Below are 21,270 nucleotides of genomic sequence, written 5' to 3'. Positions count from 1 at the left end.
AACAGATGAATGGATAAAAAAGATGTGATATACACACACACACACATACGCATGCATGCATGCACACACAATGGAATATTATTCAGCCATAAAAATGAAATATTGCCATTTGCAACGACATGGATGGAGCTAGAGAATAATGCTAAGTGAAATGAGCCACAGAAAGACAAATACCAGATGATTTCACTCACGTGGAATTTAAGAAACAAAACAAAGGAAAAAGACAAACCAAGAAACAGCCTCTTAACCATACAGAATAAACTGATGGTTATCAGAGGGGAGGTAGATGGGGGGAATGAGTGAAATAGGTGCTGGAGATTAAGGAGTGCACTTGCTGTGATGAGCACTGGGTGATGTATGGAATCGTTGAATCACTATATTGCATAACTGAACTAATATTACACAGTATGTTACCTACATCAGCATTAAAAATGAAAATCTTAATTAAAAAGATAAATTTAGCTTATATAACAAAATACTAATTAACATATTGGGTTTTTTTTTTTTTTTACAGCTCACACCCCCATCTTGTACCTCTTATTAGTATGTTTGATACTAGAAGTCTATGATAGTCTAAAACTGTCAGTATTAAAGTAAATAAAAGTTTCTTTTATTAGCAGTTTCTCATTAGCAGAATTTGGATTTCACTTGCCTTTTGAAACCTGATTCCAATTAGTGGCTTTTTAAATAAAAGAAATAATTGAATATTGCTTGCACATGCAGAGTCTCAAATGGCACTTTTTTTCCTTTTAGAAGTTATAGTATAAAGTATATTTGCCTTATATAAGCAAAAGATTTTTCAAGATTAGAATACAGAAGAATTTTTGTGAAAAGATTTCAATGTTATTAACAGAAATTCCCAGATAGTATTTGGTTTGCAGGGTTGTTTGTTCAATTATGCAATTATGTATATTTTATATCAATTCAAACTTTCATTTGTTCTTTTCCCCAATAATGCTCGGAAGCATTTTGATATATTATTACACATTGATGACAATAGTTCCGAAATGGCCAACTGAAATTCGAAGGACAAAACAAATAGTGGTCATCTATTCATAGAAAATCTATTATTTTTTTTGCATTCTGTGTAGAATTAAAAATCTTATGTAACTCAAGTTTCTACCCTAATAATCTCTAGGCAATTGTCACAGCCAGGTTTTGTTTTCATGGTTTCCAATATAAAAAGATCATGTCTTAGATAAGACCGGAGGCAGCTTTGTCTAAGAGGAAAACAAAATTGAACTTCTTAGCATATGAAGAACTATGCTTTCTTCCTTCCTCATGGTATTTCTGAACTGTCATTTCTGCCAGAGGGAGCAGCTTCACCTTTCCAACCTGTATCAGTCCAGATCTGGCTAAAGTATCACTCTATTACAATGCTTTTCTTGACATCCAACTTGCTTCCCACAAAGCTAATTGCTTCCTTCTCAATGCCACCTTTCTACCTTACATTTACATATTTTATGCATTTAAGTCACTGTGACAATTCTTAGATGAGTATTTCCATGCAAAGTTATCTATTTGGAGGTAGTGTCCATGTCTTATACATTTTTCTGCATTTTTTTCCCCTTTTCCCCATCTCCAAAGAGACCCTGGTACATGGTAGAAGTTCAGCCTTTGTCCTTCAACTGACAATCAGGTGTACTTTGAGTCTAATTTTTAATATTAGCAAGATTATTGTTAAACAATAAGTAAGGAATTTCTTAAAACTTCGTCCGATGAGGTAAGAGCAAGTATCAACATGTTTAGGAGCTTCATAACTTATGGCAAGATAGCATGAATAACCTTGTACCAGTCAGCAGGTCCTGAGTACTGCACTGCCTTGTTCCTAACTTTGCCTAGTGCTAGGAAAGCAGCCAAACTCATTTCTCAATGAGAATCTTAGGAGCAAATACATTCATGCAAAGCCCTTGTCCCTGGTGTAACCAAAATAGAGGAAAATGAACCACAGAAAGGGAGATTCCTACTTTCGAGGAAAAGGTGGAGTATGGGGGTAGGAGAGCAATACGCTGTAAGAGCACGGAGTCTTCCAGGCTTTCGCTGCCTTCTCATATTCTTCCTGTTTGAGGAGTAAGATCTAACCACTTGAGTTACACAAGGAGAGAAATTTGGCAGAGATTGATCCCAGCGAATTGATCACTAATGTTACACCCATCCCAAGGGAGAATCCTAATCATGAATGTAATCCTCCTTGAAACAAGGGTTGAGAGTAAGTGAGGGACCAATACTTGACGCCACTTCCTTCTTTGTCCACTACATCTAACAAATAAGCCTCTTTACCTTTGCTTCAACTACCTAGTGTATGCGTACTACAACTGAAAAGCCCAGACTGGGTGAGTTAAGAAAAACATTTAGATAACTCTGACAAAGGCTCATTCAGAAAACATTCAAAACAAGAATATACATTCTTCTTTATTCTATAAAAGTTAGACTTTCAGACACTACAGATATGATGAAATTTATACCAGTCTGCACTAAATGAGAAAAACAGACTGGCATATTTTCTGGCTAACTTGATATTCATTTTTTTTTTTTTTTGAAGATTTTATTTATTTGAAAGAGAGCAAGAGAGGGAGAGAAAGCACTGAGAGAGAGGGAGAGGACAGCCTGATGCGAGGCTTGATCCCAGGACCCCTAGATCATGACCTGACACTTAATTGACTGAGCTACCCAGCCATCCCCGTTTTTTGGGCATTAAAATACATTTTCTTTTAAGAAATAATATAACTGTAGCTCTAGCTCCTGTGTGAAGAGGAGGACCATATCCTAGGGATAGACGGAGCCTGGGTCCTTAAGTGTGGAATGAAACCACTCTCCTAGCCCTGGACTGCCAACTAAACTCCTAACTGGCTTAATCCACTGTTAATTTGGCTCTCAATTGCAGCCAAGTATATGTATTACTTCCTAGACCTCTGTGATAGGAACATTTTGTGAGACAGACTGCATTACAGTCTAGTGATGAGACCAACCTTATTTTCCATATATTAGAGACTGAAGTGCTCTGCCTGAGGAATACCAATCCATTAAAGATGGAAATCACACTTTAAGAAGACATTTACTTTAAATATTTGGTATATAACATATGCATTAGATAAATGTTAATGATATAAAATTTATAGGATGTTTATTATCTAATACTGACTGAAAGGTTTTATTTAAAGATTCTATTCTATATATGGATAGGTCGGGAAAAAAATTCCTGGTTACCGTGAAATCTGTATGCAATTTCTAAAGGATTCTAACATATCTTTAACACAAAGTACTTCACTTAAAATATTTCAACAAACTCTTCATTGGCAGCATCTACATGTTTTAATGTTCTGAATACCCACAGAAGTCTTATTATAGTTAGACATCTAGTTAGACAGTTATTTTACCTAAAGCAAATTGTATTTCTACTTTTTTCTCTACTAGAATTTATTAGTTTCCTTAAGATACCTTTTTTAAACAGCTAACGTTGGAAACAAGTTTCCCCATCAGAAATAAAAATCTGGACAATATATGCTTTTACAGCATTTCAAACGCAAATCTTAATTCAAACCAATACCTATAAAAGGAAATTTAAAAACTCAGTTTAGTTTCAAGAGTTTGCATATGGCAGAGAAGGCAGGTCACATTTTATATTTTAACAACACAAACTATTGTATAATAAATATAAAATAAAGAAATAGTGATAGCTATTATCAAGGGTGAAAACATTATATAAACTTAAAGAGGCTGCTTTCTGAACCGTCACTGATGTAATCTGAAGATTCTATATCAATTTCATTTACAGAAACAATCTCTGTAGTCAAATTTATCATTCACTTTCATGCCCCCACATGAGAAGTAGTAGGTGAATATCTGTAGGAATACAATTTATTGTCTGCTCCTCCACTCAGAAGTAACTGTGTAAAGGGAAAGAAAAAAAATAAGTAAACATAATTATTTCATATGATAGTTAAACATAGTTAAGTACCGATGATTCTGATTACAGAAGGAATTATGGGTGAGCAGTTAACTTGCATTTCGAGCTAATACTTAAATGGACCAATTACATCAATTTTCACTACCTTATTATAATATACTATATTAAAACTTTAAAAGTGATCATTTAAATTTGGTTGAGACATGATATGCTATTGTACTTTCTATGAAGCATTTGTTAAGAAATGTAATAAAATTAAAAGTTTGAGGGGTGATATAGTTTGACCTATTGAGGAAAATTAAGTTTATAGGAGAGTATCTTAAATGTTTGCAGGTAAATGGATATTACAAATTACTCAAGTAGCCCTATTTGGAAAGTATTCTTCAGCAATAAGAGCTAATATTTATACATAAAAATAAGTAAATTGTAATTCTTTAAGCACATTTTATAATCTAGACTTATTCTGCAAGATTTTTTTAAGTGGGAAATACTTAGAACTATTTGGTCTAAAGGAGCAAATTTATGGACTTAAAACATTTCATTAAAATACTCAAGAAAAAAACTGCTTCAAAATTTTCAAATTTTACTACCCCTAATTATAAAGAACAAATTTGTTTCTTCTCTGAATGTGACGTGAGATTTTTATGAATAATATTAAGGAAAACTTAGAATACAGAATTATAATTATCAGCCACACTGAAACTATTAACTCCCTAAATACAAACACCAGATTTATTCTCTATTTTTCTTCTTTACCAAATAAGTAATAAATTCTTACCCCTGTGTCTGTCCAGTCTACACTCAGAACTTTGTCTTCATGAGCAGCCAGATCATAGAGAGGAGCCTTACAACTAAAAGATCAAAGTATTACCATGTTATATCCATTTCACAATATTAAAAAACATATATGAATAATCACATATTTTTCTGAAAACTTTACAGACTTTACCGTCCTTGCCCCAATAACCAGTTAATCTTAAGATCCTGAGTATTTACTTGACCATCTCTCCTGATTTTCCCCTATCATTAGCAGAATAGAGATTTACTACAACAAATATTCATCAAAAATGCTATTTATTTATAATTATTTATTCATAATTAGGCCCATTTTCACACTTCCTTGACTAATTTTCTTTTAACCTCAGATCATGGCTTTATATATCCTTTGTCCATCCATGTATATGCTGATAACTCTCAAGTTTTTATCTTAAGTCCAAACTTCTTTCTTGATTTTGATATGCATATCCAATAGCCCATCATCTGGATGTCTCATGGGCACTTCAAATTTAAAACAGCCAAAACAAAACTCTTGATTTTCCCTCGTAAACTTGTTTCTCTACTCTTTTCCATCACATTAAATTGCACCAGTAATGGCCCAATTGCTCAAGCAGAAAATAATGGGCATTATCCCTTGATTCCTATCTCCATATTCTGTCCATGAGCCAATCCCGCCAAAGAGCTGTCTTCAAAATATACCTAGAATCCAACCTAGAACCTCTCTGCTTCCATTCTTCCTACCCTCTTTAGATCCCCCACAAAGCATTCCCCATTATACTTAGAATGGAACCCAAATTTCTTACCATGGCCCATCGGATCCTGCTCAGTATAACTACTACCTGCTTTATCTCCTGCCACTCTTTTCCTTGCTTACTCCATTCCATCAACACTGACCCTCTTGCTATTTTGTCAACATGCCAAGATTTTCCCCACCTTATCTGCTGTTCCCTCTAACCATGATTTGTGCGTGGCTAACTCACTGGGAAATCACTTTCAAGAAGAGCGCATTCCTAAAGAAGTATCCCTATACCCTGGCTTTACTTTCTTTGCAGCACTTAACTGCTACTATCAGAAACTATATAATTGCTACATTAGTATCCAACTAAAATGTAAACGACCTTCTAGATATTAACAAATCATGCATCATAAGGTAGTGTAAAGACGTCACAATACAGATTTAGGTAAACAACAAACAGGTATTTGATTAATGCCTCTCCATTCTACTTGTAAACATATGTAAGTAAATTGTGTATGCATTTCATTGGGGGTACTCTTTATACTAGTATCAAAAAAGAAAACTTTAATATCTAGTTATCTTTAAAAATATGTATTTTTATTTAATTTTTTATTAACATACAATTTATTATTTGATTATAGTACCATTTATTTAGAGACCATTGGCCTTCTATATAGGATTTACCTTCTTGTATCCCACAGTTTGACGATGTTATCTAAAGAACCTGAAATCAGCTGCTGCTCATGGGTAGGAGACCACTTTAATGATGTGACCCAGCCTGTATGTGAGGTTAGGGACAGCGACACCAAAGAACCATCTGAACAAAATAAAGAAGATAATAATTATTGAATTTTAGAAGAGAAGGGGGCAGGACCCAAAACAATGTTTGTAAAAAATTATCTTTTTATACATATCTCTAGTGAGAGGAGAAACTGATGTTACTTACAAATATTTCTCCTCCAGTGATTTACACAACTCACCTTTAGTGCGGGGATCCCACAGTCTGATATGCCTATCTGTGCTTCCAGATGCTAAACGTTTACAAAGTGGAGAATAGGAGATACAATTAAACACTTTATTTCCGGTCTGAAAAACAAAGAGGAAAGAACATTTAACCATGGTGGGCTAGAAATAACCATCTTTAGAAGCTCAAAGTTAAACAGAGAATCACTGAATTTATGTCTTACCAAAGTTGACTTAAGACTGCCGGACTCTGCATCCCACACCCTAATTGTGTGGTCCCAAGATGCACTGCAGATTTCTTCAGCATCTGACCACAGAACTGAAGAAACTGCTTCCTTGTGGCCAGAGAGGGTCACTATGGGAGTCTAGAAATGAAAGACACCCAAAAGGAAAAGCATTTTCAGTTTAGAATAACTTAATAATAGTAGTTATTTATTTCTGAAGCCCATATGCCAGATGCTTTAGCTTTCATATCCTGCCTTATTTCTTCTTTACAACAATCCTCCAAAATAGATATGTGTTTGTATTTTTTAGATGAAGACACTGAAGCTGAGAAAGAGAACTTGCTCAAGGTCATACAGCTTATACATGGCAGATTTAAGTTTGAACCTAAATATTACTCCAAAGTTTGTAGTCTTTCCTCTATATCCTGCTGCTTTTCCCATCTGTTCTACTTTTTATTTCAAAAAGTATTAATATTAATCCTAACTATATCATTTACGTGTTATATATAGAAGTTAGCTGAAAAAGCTCTGGGGTCAGAGAGATCTAGGTTAGAGTCAAGGTGCTGCCATTTTCTTCCTAACTCTTCCAAGTAAATGAATCTCAATAGGTTATTCTCACCCTTTCCTCTACATTTTTTAAGTTCTATTATCCAGTCTTTAAATAATGCCCATGGTTCATTTATTAGTACTCCAAAATCTCTAATGTTTTTCTCAAATTAAAATTCCCAAACTAGGTGTAATGTCTATCTTAAATATAAAGAACACATGAAAGAGAGAGAAAAAGAGTTCTGAAATGGGAGACAGTTAATCTACTTATATAATTTTGTTATATTTAACCTTCTTAAATATTATCACCTCATCTGTAGTGTGAGGGGCTTATATCAGATCAGAGATCAGCAAAGTTTCTCATAAAGGTCCAGAAAGTAAGTATTTTAGCCTCTCTGGTCTCTGTTGTACACTCTTCTTTGTTTTTTAAACCCCTTAAAAATGTAAAAATCATTCTTAGCTCTCTGTAGTACAAAAATATTTACCCTTGTTAGTCCCAACTGCTCTGTTTTCTGTTTCTTTCTTGGTCGATTTGTGGACTCCTCCATTTCATCTTCTTCATCTGTAGGAACTGAATCACAGAGAATTAGATTTGATATGTTAAAAATTTATGGTATATATTATTGCAAACAGTTATTTAGTTAGTTATTGATTGATTGATTGATTGTAATCCCTACACCCAACATGGGGCTTGAACTCATGACCCCAAGATCAAGAGTTGGATGCTCTAGCAACTGAGCCAGCGAGGTGCTTCCTGATTGCAAACAGTCTTAAAACAATTCTTATTTTTCTGGGTATATGTTTTCTCCATGTTATCTCAACTGGTTAGGGAATGGATAGTCTTCCTTATTCTGGTTCACAGAAATTTATATATTTATATAAAATTTATTTTAAAAAATTTTTAAATTTAAAAAATTTTAAAAATTTTTAAAAATTTAAAATTTATTTTAAAAATTTATATAAAATTATATATACCTGGGTTATCAATCTTCCAAAAGCAGAAAGCAAAAAACAGAGTACAATAAAATCCTAAACTCTAACCAGTTTGGTATTTTGCTATGTCTTTAAGATCATCATTATGAATATTCATCACTTTACCATATCTATGAAAAACTATTATTAGTTGTAGGAGGGTTTGCCCACATTGAATTTGTATTATGAAGGAATGAAAAAGTTAAACAAATACATTAAAAGGAGATACGATCCAGTCATGTTTATTTGTCTTGACTATTTCACTTTTCTCAATGGATTAAAAGTATTTCAGACAATAAAATATTCCACAAAAGGAAAATTATCCAAATAAACCACTTTCTGCCTCCAAACTGTTTGCTTTAAGGGATGCTTGGGTGGCTCAGTCGGTTAAGTGTCTGACTCTTGATTTCTGCTCAGGTCATGATCTCAGGGTCATGAAGTCAAGCCCAGAGCTCAGGCTCCAGACTTGGCAGGAAGTCTACTTGAGATTCTTTCTCTCTCTCCCTCTGTCCCGCCCCACAACACCACACATTCTCTCTCTAAAATAAACCTTAAAAAACAAAACTGTTTGCTTTAAGCATTATCGGGAAATCTACTGAAATGACTTCTATATTTCCCGCCACCTGACACTGCTCAAGCTATTCTTGATCCCCCAACTCTACTTTGTGAACTATATTTAGGGTATTATACTGTAATACAGCAATTCCTTTAGAAGTAAGAGGGATTCTGCTGTTTACCTGTTTAAGTAATTCTAGACTACCAGTTCTTTTTAATTTAAATATCTGTGGGTCTTCCCCCTCTTTTCTCCTCATTATTATCAAGGCACCATCCTCTCAGAGTCCTCCCTCCTCCAACTCTTTCTCCACTAATTGTTCCTTCTATGTTTTCAAAGTAAAAAAATTAAGTTTGGAAAAACTGCAGTAAAAATTTTTTAAAGTAATTCTCTAACAGCGGAGTGTATCAAAATGACTCAGAAGGTATTTTTATTTCCAGGTTCCAGAATAAGAGAACTCTGAGAACTAAGGCAGTTATGTCTTATTGCATCAATCATGTTGTTGGTTACTTGCAGCAATTCAGTGACATGGTTCAATAAATAAGAGGGTGATAGATAGAAACACATTTTTAAACACAAAAAAGTATTTTAATTTTTCTCTATATGCTCCTTTATTTGTATCTTCAAAAGCTCTGGTCCATTTTTTATGGAAAAATGTGTTAAATACTCTTCTTTCACTGAAATTCTTGAAACACCATTAATAAGTCAAAGTACAACAAATATTTAATTTACCTGTAGACCAGATCTTTAGCATCTTATCCCAGGAGCCACTGCAAAACTAAAAAGAGATACGTAAGAGAAAGAGAATATGTAATATAATCTACCATATTATTTGCTTTGTTTTTTCTATAACTTAAAACCTTTACTTTGTTCTGAAATCCTTTACTACTATGGTATCATCTGCATGGCTTCCTAGTCTCTTAGAAGTTGTAGCCTCAATCTCATGGCAACTGAAGGAGCTGCTATTCTTTTTTTTTTTTTTAAGATTTTATTCATTTATTTGACAGACAAAGAGACAGCCAGTGAGAGAGAGAACACAAGCACGGGGAGTGGGAGAGGAAGAAGCAGGCTCCCAGCAGAGCAGGGAGCCTGATGTGGGGCTCGATCCCAGGACCCCGGGATCATGCCCTGAGCCGAAGGCAGACGCCTAACAACTGAGCCACCCAGGCACCCCAGGAGCTGCTATTCTTATACAGCCCTGTGCCCTGGCTATGGTTGCTTAGATTGAGGTGGGCAACTGGTCTACACCTGTGCACACAGGTCCCTTCTGCCTTCAGGACCTTTTTTTTTAAAACTTGTGTTCCAGAGAGTTGAAGTTAATCTTTTTCAGGGACTGATGGTATAAGATGTAAAACTTATGAATACTGAACATCAGGTTTTACTGCCATGTGGAAAAAAACAGTTTGAGGTGAAAGAGAATAAAATCAGCTTAGGGAGATGAGTGAGGGGAGGTGTGTTGGCCACATTCAAGCTCAACTCCTTCAGTTCTTGAAACACAAAGCTGGTGATATGACTGTTCACTCCTTCCTGGATCTCACAGTCTTTTAAGCTGAAAAAAGTTCAAGATGAGTTTCTGTCTCTTATGGCCAAAAGATAGGGTATGATTAATTCATTTAAGTTTTGACTTGACAACAGGTAAACATTATTTATGGCTCAATATGAATAATCATAAATCTTTATGTCTGAATGCATGAAATGTCCTCTGTTATGCTAACTGGCAAAGAAATGCTAAAGAAACACCCTTAAATCCAGAATTTTCAATGTGCTTTAGGGAACTTTCAAATGGCAAGAGAATTTGTAACCCCTCATAAGTCAATACAGTGCTGCACTCAGGTTTGTTTCCTTTTAACTAACTTTGACCATATTGTCATGATAGAGTAAATCAGCAATACTAGTAAAACAACCTCTGTTAACACTAACCTTAGTGTACACTAAGGCTTACATGAGCAACTACACATTTTCAATTGATCACAGCACTACTCTGAGTAGCTCAAAGACTGAAAACGTCAATCACTATGATTAAAGAATGTTACACTGCTTGTTTACCTGATTTCACAAATTTTCTGCAGTTTATATAAAGTCTAAATCAGAGAAACCCAGACTGAGGAAGTAAACCTTTATATCTCTTATTTTAAGACTATTTACTTTGGGTTCAAAATCATATTCTTTAATTACCAACTGTTATGAAAGTAGGACAATCACAAGAAAAAAATTTTTGCACAAGAAGCTCATACTCTAATTCAACAGTACTAGTACAACTAGTACAACACACTAGCTACTTACTTTAGTTCCTGTGCTATCAACAGCTATAGAATCCACACTTCCAGCATGTCCTCTGCAGCAGTGCAGGGCTTTCACTTTGTTTCTCTCAACATTCCACTCCCATAAGAGAATCGTCTGATCCATAGAGGCACTCAGTAGTAGGCAAGACAAACTATCTGAAGAAATGAGAAGAATAAGAACAAACTAGATAAATACTTAAAATACACTGTGTTCTGAAACTGAAGAATTGAATTTTTTGTTGTTGAGAAAGACATTAGCCAGCTTTGAAAAAGAAGTAACTTATGGTATAAAAGGGTGATTCTCCAAAAATACTATAAAATAGGAGTTTAACACAGGATTAACTTGAAAGTACACTTTATCTGTTGTAAGTTAGTAAGGATTTAACTCTACCACTTACGGATTTTTTTTCTTCTTGAACACTATATTTTTGAAAGACCTCACAAAAACTGAGGCATGAGGCATTTCCTACACCAGCCCCATTCTGCCCCAGCACTGAAAGTGGCTTATTTCCAATACCCGATACAGGATTCCTTTCAGTTTAGGCAAAGAGTCCTAACCTTTTTTCACCCAGGCCACATCTTTTACAACGTCTGTATGTCCCACAATTGTCATTATTGACTTTCCTTCCAAGGACCATATTCGAGAAGTCTTATCGTAAGAACCAGTCAAGATCCTATGAAGAGAAAAAAAATCCTATGAAATACAAAAAGCAGCTTTTTCAAAACCTGAAATCAATTATATTTCTAAAGCAATGACAAAGTAAACCTTAAGGATTATACTTAAAAAAAATGTTTTTAACATGAAGACCAAGTTTTCTTTTCTTTTTTTTTTTTTTTATTTGACAGAGAGAGACAGCCAGCGAGAGAGGGAACACAAGCAGGGGGAGTGGGAGAGGAAGAAGCAGGCTCTTAGCGGAGGAGCCTGATGTGGGGCTTGATCCCAGAACACTGGGATCACGCCCTGAGCCAAAGGCAGACGCTTAATGACTACGCCACCCAGGCGCCCCTGAAGACTAAGTTTTCAAAACACACTAGAATAGATCAGAAGAGGTTACATTTGACTTTTCCTGACCTCCTAAAAATAAAAATGTAACTGAAAAACCCTAGATTTCATTTTCACTACTGCTGTAAACACTACAACTCTTAGGGAACTTGCTTGTAAAGCCTAACAGTCCTTTGTACTGAAACAGTGAAAATCTTTTAATAGAAAAACAGTAAAATAATCTAAAGTAAAAGTAAAACCAGTAAAAACATCACTTGGGTAACAACCCCAGGAAGATATTCTTTGAAAGAAGTAAGCTTGTACTATGATCCACTCTCAAGGTGCTGTTCTACAGGTAAGGCCAATGAGGGTTTGCTCTGGGCCATCCATACCTGCTCAAATCTAGTCTGCCCTTTTTAGTCCTAAAATAGCATGATGCGCATCTTCGTGGTAGTAGGCTAGGAGATCTGTGGCTATAAAAGGTTTTTTTTCCCTCTGTGAAACAGATTATGTCTTTGGTCTTATAAGCAACACACTCAAATAAAACAAATGCTCTAAGACACTTGACTTATCCAATAGACAAATGTCACTACAACACCTTGAGACAGAACAGAAACTTATTAATAGACACGTTTCTTCTTAAATAAGTTGAATGGAAGATCTTTGGCATGGTCACCGATACATATACCATGAAATCACTTTTACAAAGAACACAGAGTCAATTAGAGAAAAATATTCACATAGTACACTTAAAAAGACTGATGGAGGTGGCATAATAAAATGGATAGAAGAACATTCATACGGCAATACCATTCCTCTGCCCCTCGGACTGAACTGATCCAGTCATCATGGAACATGCATTGCTCTGGCTGAGGGGCAGTGTACTTCTCCACATATTCCAATTCCACAACCTCTTCCTAGTCACAGAGAAAAACCAGAAATCAATCAGGCGGTACAGTTTTAAAACAGAACACTGAAAATAAAGGACTCCCAGGTAATAGGTCTCCTTCATATCAGTCCCCTCCATAACTCAGAAAATTTGGAGCCATGCAAAAGGTGAAAAACTTTATCTGACCTAAAAGTAGTATTAAGAAACATTAATGACCTTGGAAAATTTATGCCAAAAGTGAGAGGGGGGGTAGAGAAGAATATAAGAAACTTTAAAAAATAAAATCATAAAAGCATATGTTTAATGAGGATGAAGAAAAAGTTCTGGATATGAACAGTAGTGATGCATGCATAACATTGTAAATGTACTTAATACCACTGAATTATGATAAATTGTAGTACATTTTATCACAGTTTTAAACCTGCCTAAAAGTATAAAAGCAATTATAAATTATATTTTAAATTATAAAAGCAATTAAGGGAACTTTAAAAATTAGAGGAAGGGGGAACCACTATAAACCACAATAATAACCCAGAAGTTTTTATATTTGCACAATTTGTACACCTTTATTAGTAGTAAACATATATTTGCTATTCCCTTTCTTGACAATTCTTCCACAAATACAAAAAGTTCCTTCCCATATTCGGTCATCTGCATTTCTTAACACACCTTCAGAAGAGGGGATTTCAAAATTGAATACACAAAAACTGAAGTTCAAATTTCTAGAAAAAAAAACAATAATAAAAAAAAAAAATCTTGGTGGCCAAGGATACAGGTGATTCTAAAAGTTTTCCACATTATCTGAAAACACCCAACATAAAATAGAGCAGGTAAACATTTGAACTTACTGATGAGATGTTCTCCAGTTCCATGTGTTTGAGCAAGGGCATTCGCAGAAACTGGCCCTTGATAAGGAAATCGAACTCCACATGTTTGTGGAACTCTAAAGAAAATGCATAATAAAATGATCACTCTTAGAACCTGAAGTAAGATCGGCAGAGGTGTATGAGAAACCCCAAAACAAACAGGTACCTATTATCCCAGTGTGGCCTCTGAGTTTCTCCAGAATTTCTCCATGGCATAATCAGGCAACATATTCCAGTACACTATGTGATTTTTAAGAACTTCTTCTGTTGGTATAATTTTTTACTGTGTTGTCGGTATAATTATCTCTATTTAAACAAACTTTTTATTCTATGGATAATTCCAAATATATATAAAAGTAGAAGAAACATTATGAATCCCCATCCCATATTATAACAACTACCAACTCATGGGCAATCATCTGTACACCTCACTCCACTCCTCTGCTGGTTTATTTTAAATCAAACCCGAGAAATGCTATCACTTTATCTGTAAATGCTTTAGTCTTATTTCTAAATATGAGGACTTAAAAAAAATAGTGGCGATGTTAAAAAATTTAATCATTATTCCTTTTAATATCAAATAGCCAATATTCATGTTTTCTTGTTTTATAAATGTCTTTTTACGGTGAGTTTTTTAGAATTAGATCCAAAGTCCACATATTACATTTTACTAATGCGTCTTATTTAATCTTTAACAGTTCCCCCTCCTCCTTTCTCTCCCTTGCCATTTATTTGCAAAAGAAACTGGGTCATCTGTCTTCTAAATATTTCTTACATTCTGGATTTGATTACATCTCCACGGTGTCCTTTAACATGTTTCCTCTACCACCTACGTGTTCTGTACACTAAGCATACATAAACACTGATTAGATTTCAGGTTTGTTTGGGTTTTTTTTTGGTAAGAATATTTACACACAGTATTATGTGTTTCCTATTGCATCACATCAGAAAGTGCATTATCTTGCTATATCTCCTTCTGTGATGTGAAAATCTATATCTGGGCTCTGAAGATGTCAGTCTTATCCCATCCATCATAATATTCTGTCAGCCTTTTAATTAATTAATAGTTTTATCAGCTACTGATAATCACTACTTAAACCCATTATTTCCCTTGGAGTTACAAAAATGCTAAAAATTCTTATTCTTTCAGCATTTATTAGCTAGGATACTCCTGAAAGAACTCTCCCATTGGATTATTCGGATTGTTACTTTTTAAAAATCTGAAATCTGAATCATTTGCATCTTCAACTCAAGAGCAATGACTTTATTATTTAATTTATAAAAAAAGGAACCAATATTTATTCCACAAATTTAGAAAAATATGTAACTGGGCAACAACAAATATCCATATACTGGCAATGCAAAGCATCTATTTCAAGAATAATTCTTTTCTTTTCTTCTTTTTTTTTTAAGAGAGAAAGAGTGNGAGTAGGCGGGGAGAGGGAGATAGAGAATCCCAAGCAGGTTCCACACACAGCAAGGAGCCCAATGTGGGGCTCAATCTCACAACCTTGAGATCATGACCCTAGCTGAAATCAGGAATCGGAGGCTTAACCGACTGAGCCACCCAGGCACCTCTATTATGAGAGTAATTCTTATTTCTAGTTCAGAGACTTTTTTTACAAGTAACTATGTATCAAAATATACGTCAAAAGATGAAGTAAAGACATGGGAAATGCTATGTGAATATCTCTGAATGAAGAACAATAGCTTGCTAGTAATGAAAAAATTGCTGACCCTGCCACATGCCCCACAAAAAAAAAAAAAAAAACCTTGTTCAAAAACATCTCAGGGGTGCCTGGCTGGTTCAGTTGGAAGACCATGAGATTCTTGTTCTCAGGGTCATGAATTCAAGTCCCACATTGGGTGTAGAGATTACTAAAAAAAAAGAAAAAACAAAGCATCATCTCAAACTTAACAAAAAAATTGGGATTATGTGAAGATGGAGAAGGGGAAAATATCAGGCACTAGTTCATTAACTCTCACCTCTCCATTTCTCCAACTAGGGTAGAATCAAAAGAACTCTGAAGCATCAGAAACATCTGTTTAAAAATATGCTTGCTCTAGGGCACCTGGGTGGCTCAGTAGGTTAAGCACCTGTCTTTGGTTCAGGTCGTCCCAGGATCGAGCCCTGCATTAGGTTCCCCCCTCAGCAGGGAGTCTGCTTCTCCCTCTGCCTCTCACCCCACTTGTTTTCTCCCTCCCTTTCTCTAATAAATAAATAAAATCTTAAAAAAAAAAATAAAACAAAAACTTGTCAATGACATCACCATTTGGAAGCAAGCATATTTTTATTTTTATTTTTTAATTTTTTTTAAAATTTATTTGAAGAGAGAGAGACAGCCAGCGAAAGAGGGAACAGAAGCAGGGGGAGTGGGAGAGGAAGAAGCAGGCTCATAGCGGAGGAGCCTGATGTGGGGCTCGATCTCATAACGCCGGGATCACGCCCTGAGTCGAAGGCAGACACTTAACGACTGTGCCACCCAGGCACCCTATTTTTTTAAAGTCTATTTTATTTTATTTTTTAAAGATTTTATTTATGTATTTGACGAGAGCTTGAGAGACAGAGAGAGGGAGAGAGAGAGCATGCACAAGCAGGGGAGTGGGAGACACAGGCTCCCTGCTGAGCAGGGCGCAGGAGGTGGGACTAGATTCCAGGATTCTGGGATCCTGACCTGAGCCAAAGGCAGACATTTAACCAACTGAGCCACCCAGTTTTGTTTTGTTTTTAAACAAGTTTTGTTTTTAAAAGATCACGCTTTATGTTATTCTCAATTTTTCTGTTTAAATCTTCTATTTTATGAACAGTTTCATTAATTTTTAAAAAATGTTTTATTACAGAAAATGTCAAGCATAAGCAAAAGTGGAGAATAATATAATAAACCTTCATATACCTCTCACCCAATTTCAACAATTATCAACTCATGGCCAATATTGTTTCATCAATATTTTTGCATACTTTCTTCATATTAATTTTATGGGCTAATAATGTATTTTCATACAACAGCATATGTTTAATATTTATATCTTTTAAATGTTTTACTTGCTACCCTTTATAAACCTTTATCCATTTATTTTTCAATGAATTTTAAATACTTAAAAAAATACCAGTATTAATACTGGCATCTATTATTACACAAAATACTCAAATAGTGACATTCTCATTTTGTTAGAAGCGTAGCAAGTAAGACCCAAGCACCTAGATGCTTGTTCTATGCCTATCCATACCAGCCCTCCCTAGCACAATCACAATGTCATAACTATGACACTAAAATATTATTCCTAAATCTCAACCACCTTATCTCCATATTGCCTTAAAAGCAGATTAAACTGAAATAATTTTTTCTGAAAACTTCTATTTCAAAGCACTTAAAAAAGTATCATGCAGCAGGAAAACCCGTGTTACAGTTTATAAATTTTACCATTACAAAATGCATACAGTATCATAAAATAAGGCCAAAAAAGGGGGAAATAAAATAAAAATGTGATTTTTTTAGTGTAGTTAGTGGCACTGCACCCTCTCCTAACTTCTCAAAGCCTTTATTACTCACCATTTTTGGCCTCCAGCAATTTATTAATGATGTTACTAAGGTCAGCAATTTCAGAGGCTGCAGGAATTGAGAAGGGAACATCATCTACCGCATATCTGTAAAAAGGAAATGATACGTCTAAGTCAAGTCTACAGATATTTTAACAAATGTGCATTTATTCATTCAACAAGTATTTACTGGAGATCTAATACATGCCAGACATTTTGCTACATGGGATTAACAAAAATGAATTAGGACATGATCTCTGTTCTTAGAAAGGGTCAGAGTCTAGTAATCAAAATACAATAAAAGTATATAAGAATAATGTCATAAGTGATATACAGAATGGGAGAACAAAGAAGCTACAGATCATTTCAACCAAAGGATAGAAAAAGGGGGTATAAAAGAAAGCACAAGAAAGATCACTCTTAAGTTACATCTGGAAAGTGACTTTGTCAGGTAACAGGGGTCGTCAGAAAGAAAGGGTGCAGAAAAGCAGGAAGAGCAGAAACCAATTGCTAAGAACTGCCCACTCAGCCTATTCCACAAAGTGTGATTTTGCTCTAGACAATGACCAAAGGTAAGGTTAAGGAGATGTGCACAGAGTGGTTATACTTTTTTTTTTTGTAGTAACAACTTTCTTGAGATATAATTCACATACAACAGAATTCACACTTTAAAGTGTCCAATACTGGGGCGCCTGAGTGGCTCAGTCGGTTAAGCATCTGCCTTTGGCTCAGGTCATGATCCCAGGGTCCTAGTATCGAGCCCCACATTGGGCCCCCTGCTCAACGGAAAGCCTGCTTCTCCCTGTCCCTCTGCTGCTCCCCTTGCTTGTGCTCTCTCTCTGTCAAATAAATAAATAAAATCTTACAATAAAAAAATAAAAAATAAATAAAGTGTCCAATATTTGCAAAATACCGTCACTATAGTTTTAGAACATTTTTCACCACCCTTTAGCTATTACCCCCTAATCCTTCCAACCCCAGGCCTTGACAACCACTAACCTACTTTCTGTCTCAGTGGATTTGTCTGTTCTGGACATTTCATACAAATGTAATGTATTTTTATTTTAAATAAGCATAAAGCCTGATTTAAAGCCGTAGATGTGGGGAATGGAAGTGTCAAAAGATGTTAAGGTAGAATCCAGGGGCTCATCAAGACATGATACAATAAATCTCTTTTTGCCACAGTGACGTAGGGAGGGGGCTTCAGATCTTGTTAAAATGTAGATTCCCGATGAGTAGGTCCGAGGTACAGTCTGAGATTCTGCTCTTCCTGATAAGCTCGCAAGTGATACTGATGCTGCTGATCTTCAAACCACACTTTTGAGTAGTAAGGTAACAGTTATATTTATATGTATCACACCTTAAAAAAAAAGTAAGCAATAATTTAGGTTCTCCAAAAGGTAACAAAGCCTAGAATTAAAGTTTTAGGTTTTTCCAGGGGTGCTTGGGTGGCTCATTTGGTTGAGCGTTTGACTCTTGGTTTTGGCTCAAGCCATGATCTCATGGGTGGTGAGACAGAACGCTGCTTTGGGCTCAACGCTCAGTGGGGAGTCTCCTCGGAATTCTCTATCTCTCTCCCTCTGCCTCTCCCCCCACTTGCACATAGGTGCTCTCTCTCTCCAAAATAAATAAATTAAAAAAAAAAAAAAAAACACTCCAAAAAGTTTTTGGTTTTTCCTTTTGCTTACTATTTGGTCAGTAGAATAAGGGGGAGAAAGTAGCATAATTCAAACACATGTAAATGTAAATTATATACATATATGTGAAAAAAACTAGTCCCCCCCATTCTACTCACCAGAACATATTATGTATAAGAAGCAAGAACTTAATTTTTAGGTTTTGTTACCTTTTTGAAGAATTTAAACACACAAACACACACAGAAACCTATATATAATGTTTATCCAATTATCTCAGGGGTTAAAACATAGTGGTCTATTATTTCTTAAAACTTCATGTGAATCGATTATCTCAATAAAAATTTCAATTAAAAAAAATACAGTCGTCATGCTATTGTACCACATTCCTTGAAAAGTATCTAGACCAAGTATAAATACTCATGTGCATTGATAATACAATTTATGTATCCTGTAAGCAACAATACAAGAGGAGTGAATATGATTTACCTGGTCAACTCATAAAGCTACAAAGAAATCAAAGACATAATCTTAACTGAGGTGGGAGTTTTCTAGTTTACCACTGACATTAGCTTGTTAATACAACAAATATTCATTATATATCATCAGTACGGCAAGAATTTGACAAACATTTACTGACTCAGTCAATACAAGAACTATAACACACTGTCTCTTACCATCAAAAGACTTACACTATAGCTGAAAAGACACTAAGAAAACTTAATAGTGTAATATACACCACAAGACTGAATACAATTAGGTTTCAAATGAATGCTACTGACCTAGGGACCATTAGTAAAAATGCTCATATATACATACACACACGCACATATATAACACATACATGTGTAAGCACATATATAAATACAGAGAACTGTAACTGAATTGACTTTACACTCTTTATCAAAAACCAGTTCTACCAACCCCCTGTTCGGAGCTCCACTTTCTAGCCTGGTTTAGAAAAGCCATCGTCCATCACCTACTTGAAAAGGAAATAAACATGTTTTTTCAGAAAATGTGAAACACCACTAGCAGGCAGCCTGTAAACGACTAGGTCCATCGTTCATTTTCAAAATTACGTATGTGCTTCACTCGGGAAGCAAACCTGAAGCCCTTCAGATCCCTCTACACTCGCAATTCAAATTATACACAGTCTGAGAAGCTCGGCCAAAAAAGCATCTGTGATCTCAGAGGTCGAGGTGGACGCCGGAGAAATCCCGGCAAGATATAGCTTCCAATTGAGCGGAAAACTCGCTCAAGCCGGAACAGGGGGTGAAAAAACGCGGGGAGAAATTGAGAGCAAAGATAACCGAGGCGCCACAAAGTCATACGGAAGGAATTCTTGGGAAGGATCCTAGAGAGGCGAGAGGAGGGGAAAGGAAAGAAAAGGACGCTTACTTACTTCTTATTGTCAGTGAAGAAGCGTGTCTGGAGCTGAGCCATAGTGAGGAGTACACACAAGACTTATCTACAGAAACGTAAGGGGTAAGAGTCAGACAACAGGCGCTCTGGTCTCTTAAGACTACAAAAAGAGGCAGCTCAAAATTAGCTTGCACAGATACGCGAGAAGATGCAGTCTTCCGGGCTGCAGGTTTCCTTCCTCGGGCCTCCACAGCAACGAGACAACCACGAGGTTGCTCTTACACAGAGACCCAGCCCACAAACATCAACTACCTATTACTAGATTTAGGAATCATCGATGAATGAAGCATAGTTTTAAAGGCGGAGTGTCCCTAATTTTTTTTTAACTTCTTTTAATATATTTAGGCCTGTGATCGATTATGAAGATACGGAAAGGCCCAATTCAAACTGCTTCTATCTCTTTTTAATTTTAAGAGGTTGTCTTCAGAACCGGTACTTCACAGTTCCTAGACACTACCACTCCCAGAAAGCAGCGCTTCTCAGACGCTGTAATCACTGGGAATTGTAGTCTTTTTTTGCCATGCTGCCCTCAGGATATATTATTTGCCTTAAAATTTCCCAACTCCAGCCAGATATCTATTATATTTCCTCTGCCTTCAGCTTTAATTTACTAAAGACTTCCCGGCTTTATTTTCTTACGCATACTCCCAATCATAACCTCTCTCTACTTTCGGAGTAGTAGACTACTCCGAGACTTTCGGAGGGCTTCCGCCTCTAGCTTCAGGCTTTAGATCCAGGTGAGAGTCAGGGATACGGGAAGAAAAAAAAAAAAGAAAGAAAGAATCAGAAAGGAAACGGATGACGGTGGCCGATAGTGGTCTAGTCTCGCTGTACTGCGCTGCGCGGTCTCAGAAGGATGCGCCTGCGCATTGTGCTGGTCTCCATGGCAGGGCCTCGGAGCCAAGACGAGGTTGAGTAGACTCGTTTTGAATTTTCTCCCCTCTGCTCCCGCACCTTGTGGACTTCCCTCCTCGCCCT

The 21,270-nt window shown here is 35.8% G+C and overlaps 2 protein-coding genes across 6 annotated transcripts in view; one reads left to right on the top strand and one right to left on the bottom strand.

The window, feature by feature from the left end:
- Nucleotides 1-3,297: 3,297 nt before the first annotated feature.
- On the bottom strand, nt 3,298-21,265 carry WDR12 (WD repeat domain 12). Of its 3 annotated transcripts, none has more exons than XM_008687384.2 (14): nt 21,247-21,265; nt 20,273-20,338; nt 17,249-17,343; nt 13,680-13,774; nt 12,753-12,859; nt 11,519-11,634; nt 10,962-11,116; nt 9,411-9,456; nt 7,639-7,724; nt 6,608-6,748; nt 6,401-6,506; nt 6,105-6,237; nt 4,686-4,758; nt 3,298-3,887 (listed from the first exon to the last, which is right to left on the bottom strand). In XM_008687384.2, the coding sequence occupies exons 2-14, from the start codon at nt 20,311-20,313 to the stop codon at nt 3,810-3,812; spliced, it is 1,272 nt and encodes a 423-aa protein (XP_008685606.1). In that variant the 5' UTR covers nt 20,314-20,338; nt 21,247-21,265; the 3' UTR covers nt 3,298-3,809. The 3 variants fall into 3 exon arrangements, with proteins under 3 accessions (XP_008685606.1, XP_008685605.1, XP_008685603.1); XM_008687383.2 differs by lacking the exon at nt 21,247-21,265 and adding an exon at nt 20,951-21,042; XM_008687381.2 differs by lacking the exon at nt 21,247-21,265 and having other exon boundaries at nt 20,273-20,562.
- The window catches only part of CARF (calcium responsive transcription factor), a 100,631-nt gene continuing 100,498 nt past the window's right edge, over nt 21,138-21,270 (top strand). For 2 of the 3 annotated variants that reach the window (XM_008687379.2, XM_040641859.1), the window contains exon 1: nt 21,138-21,202. The gene's annotated coding sequence lies outside the window, so the exon portion shown is untranslated. The remainder of the gene's footprint in view (nt 21,203-21,270) is intronic. The other variant, XM_008687377.2, reaches the window with a different exon arrangement.

The sequence above is a fragment of the Ursus maritimus genome, unplaced genomic scaffold (assembly GCF_017311325.1).
Source record: "Ursus maritimus isolate PB19 unplaced genomic scaffold, ASM1731132v1 scaffold_1, whole genome shotgun sequence".
Lineage (NCBI taxonomy): Eukaryota > Metazoa > Chordata > Mammalia > Carnivora > Ursidae > Ursus > Ursus maritimus.
The sequence above is the reverse complement of the archived record's forward strand: the minus strand, read 5'-3'. Positions and strand labels throughout refer to the sequence as shown.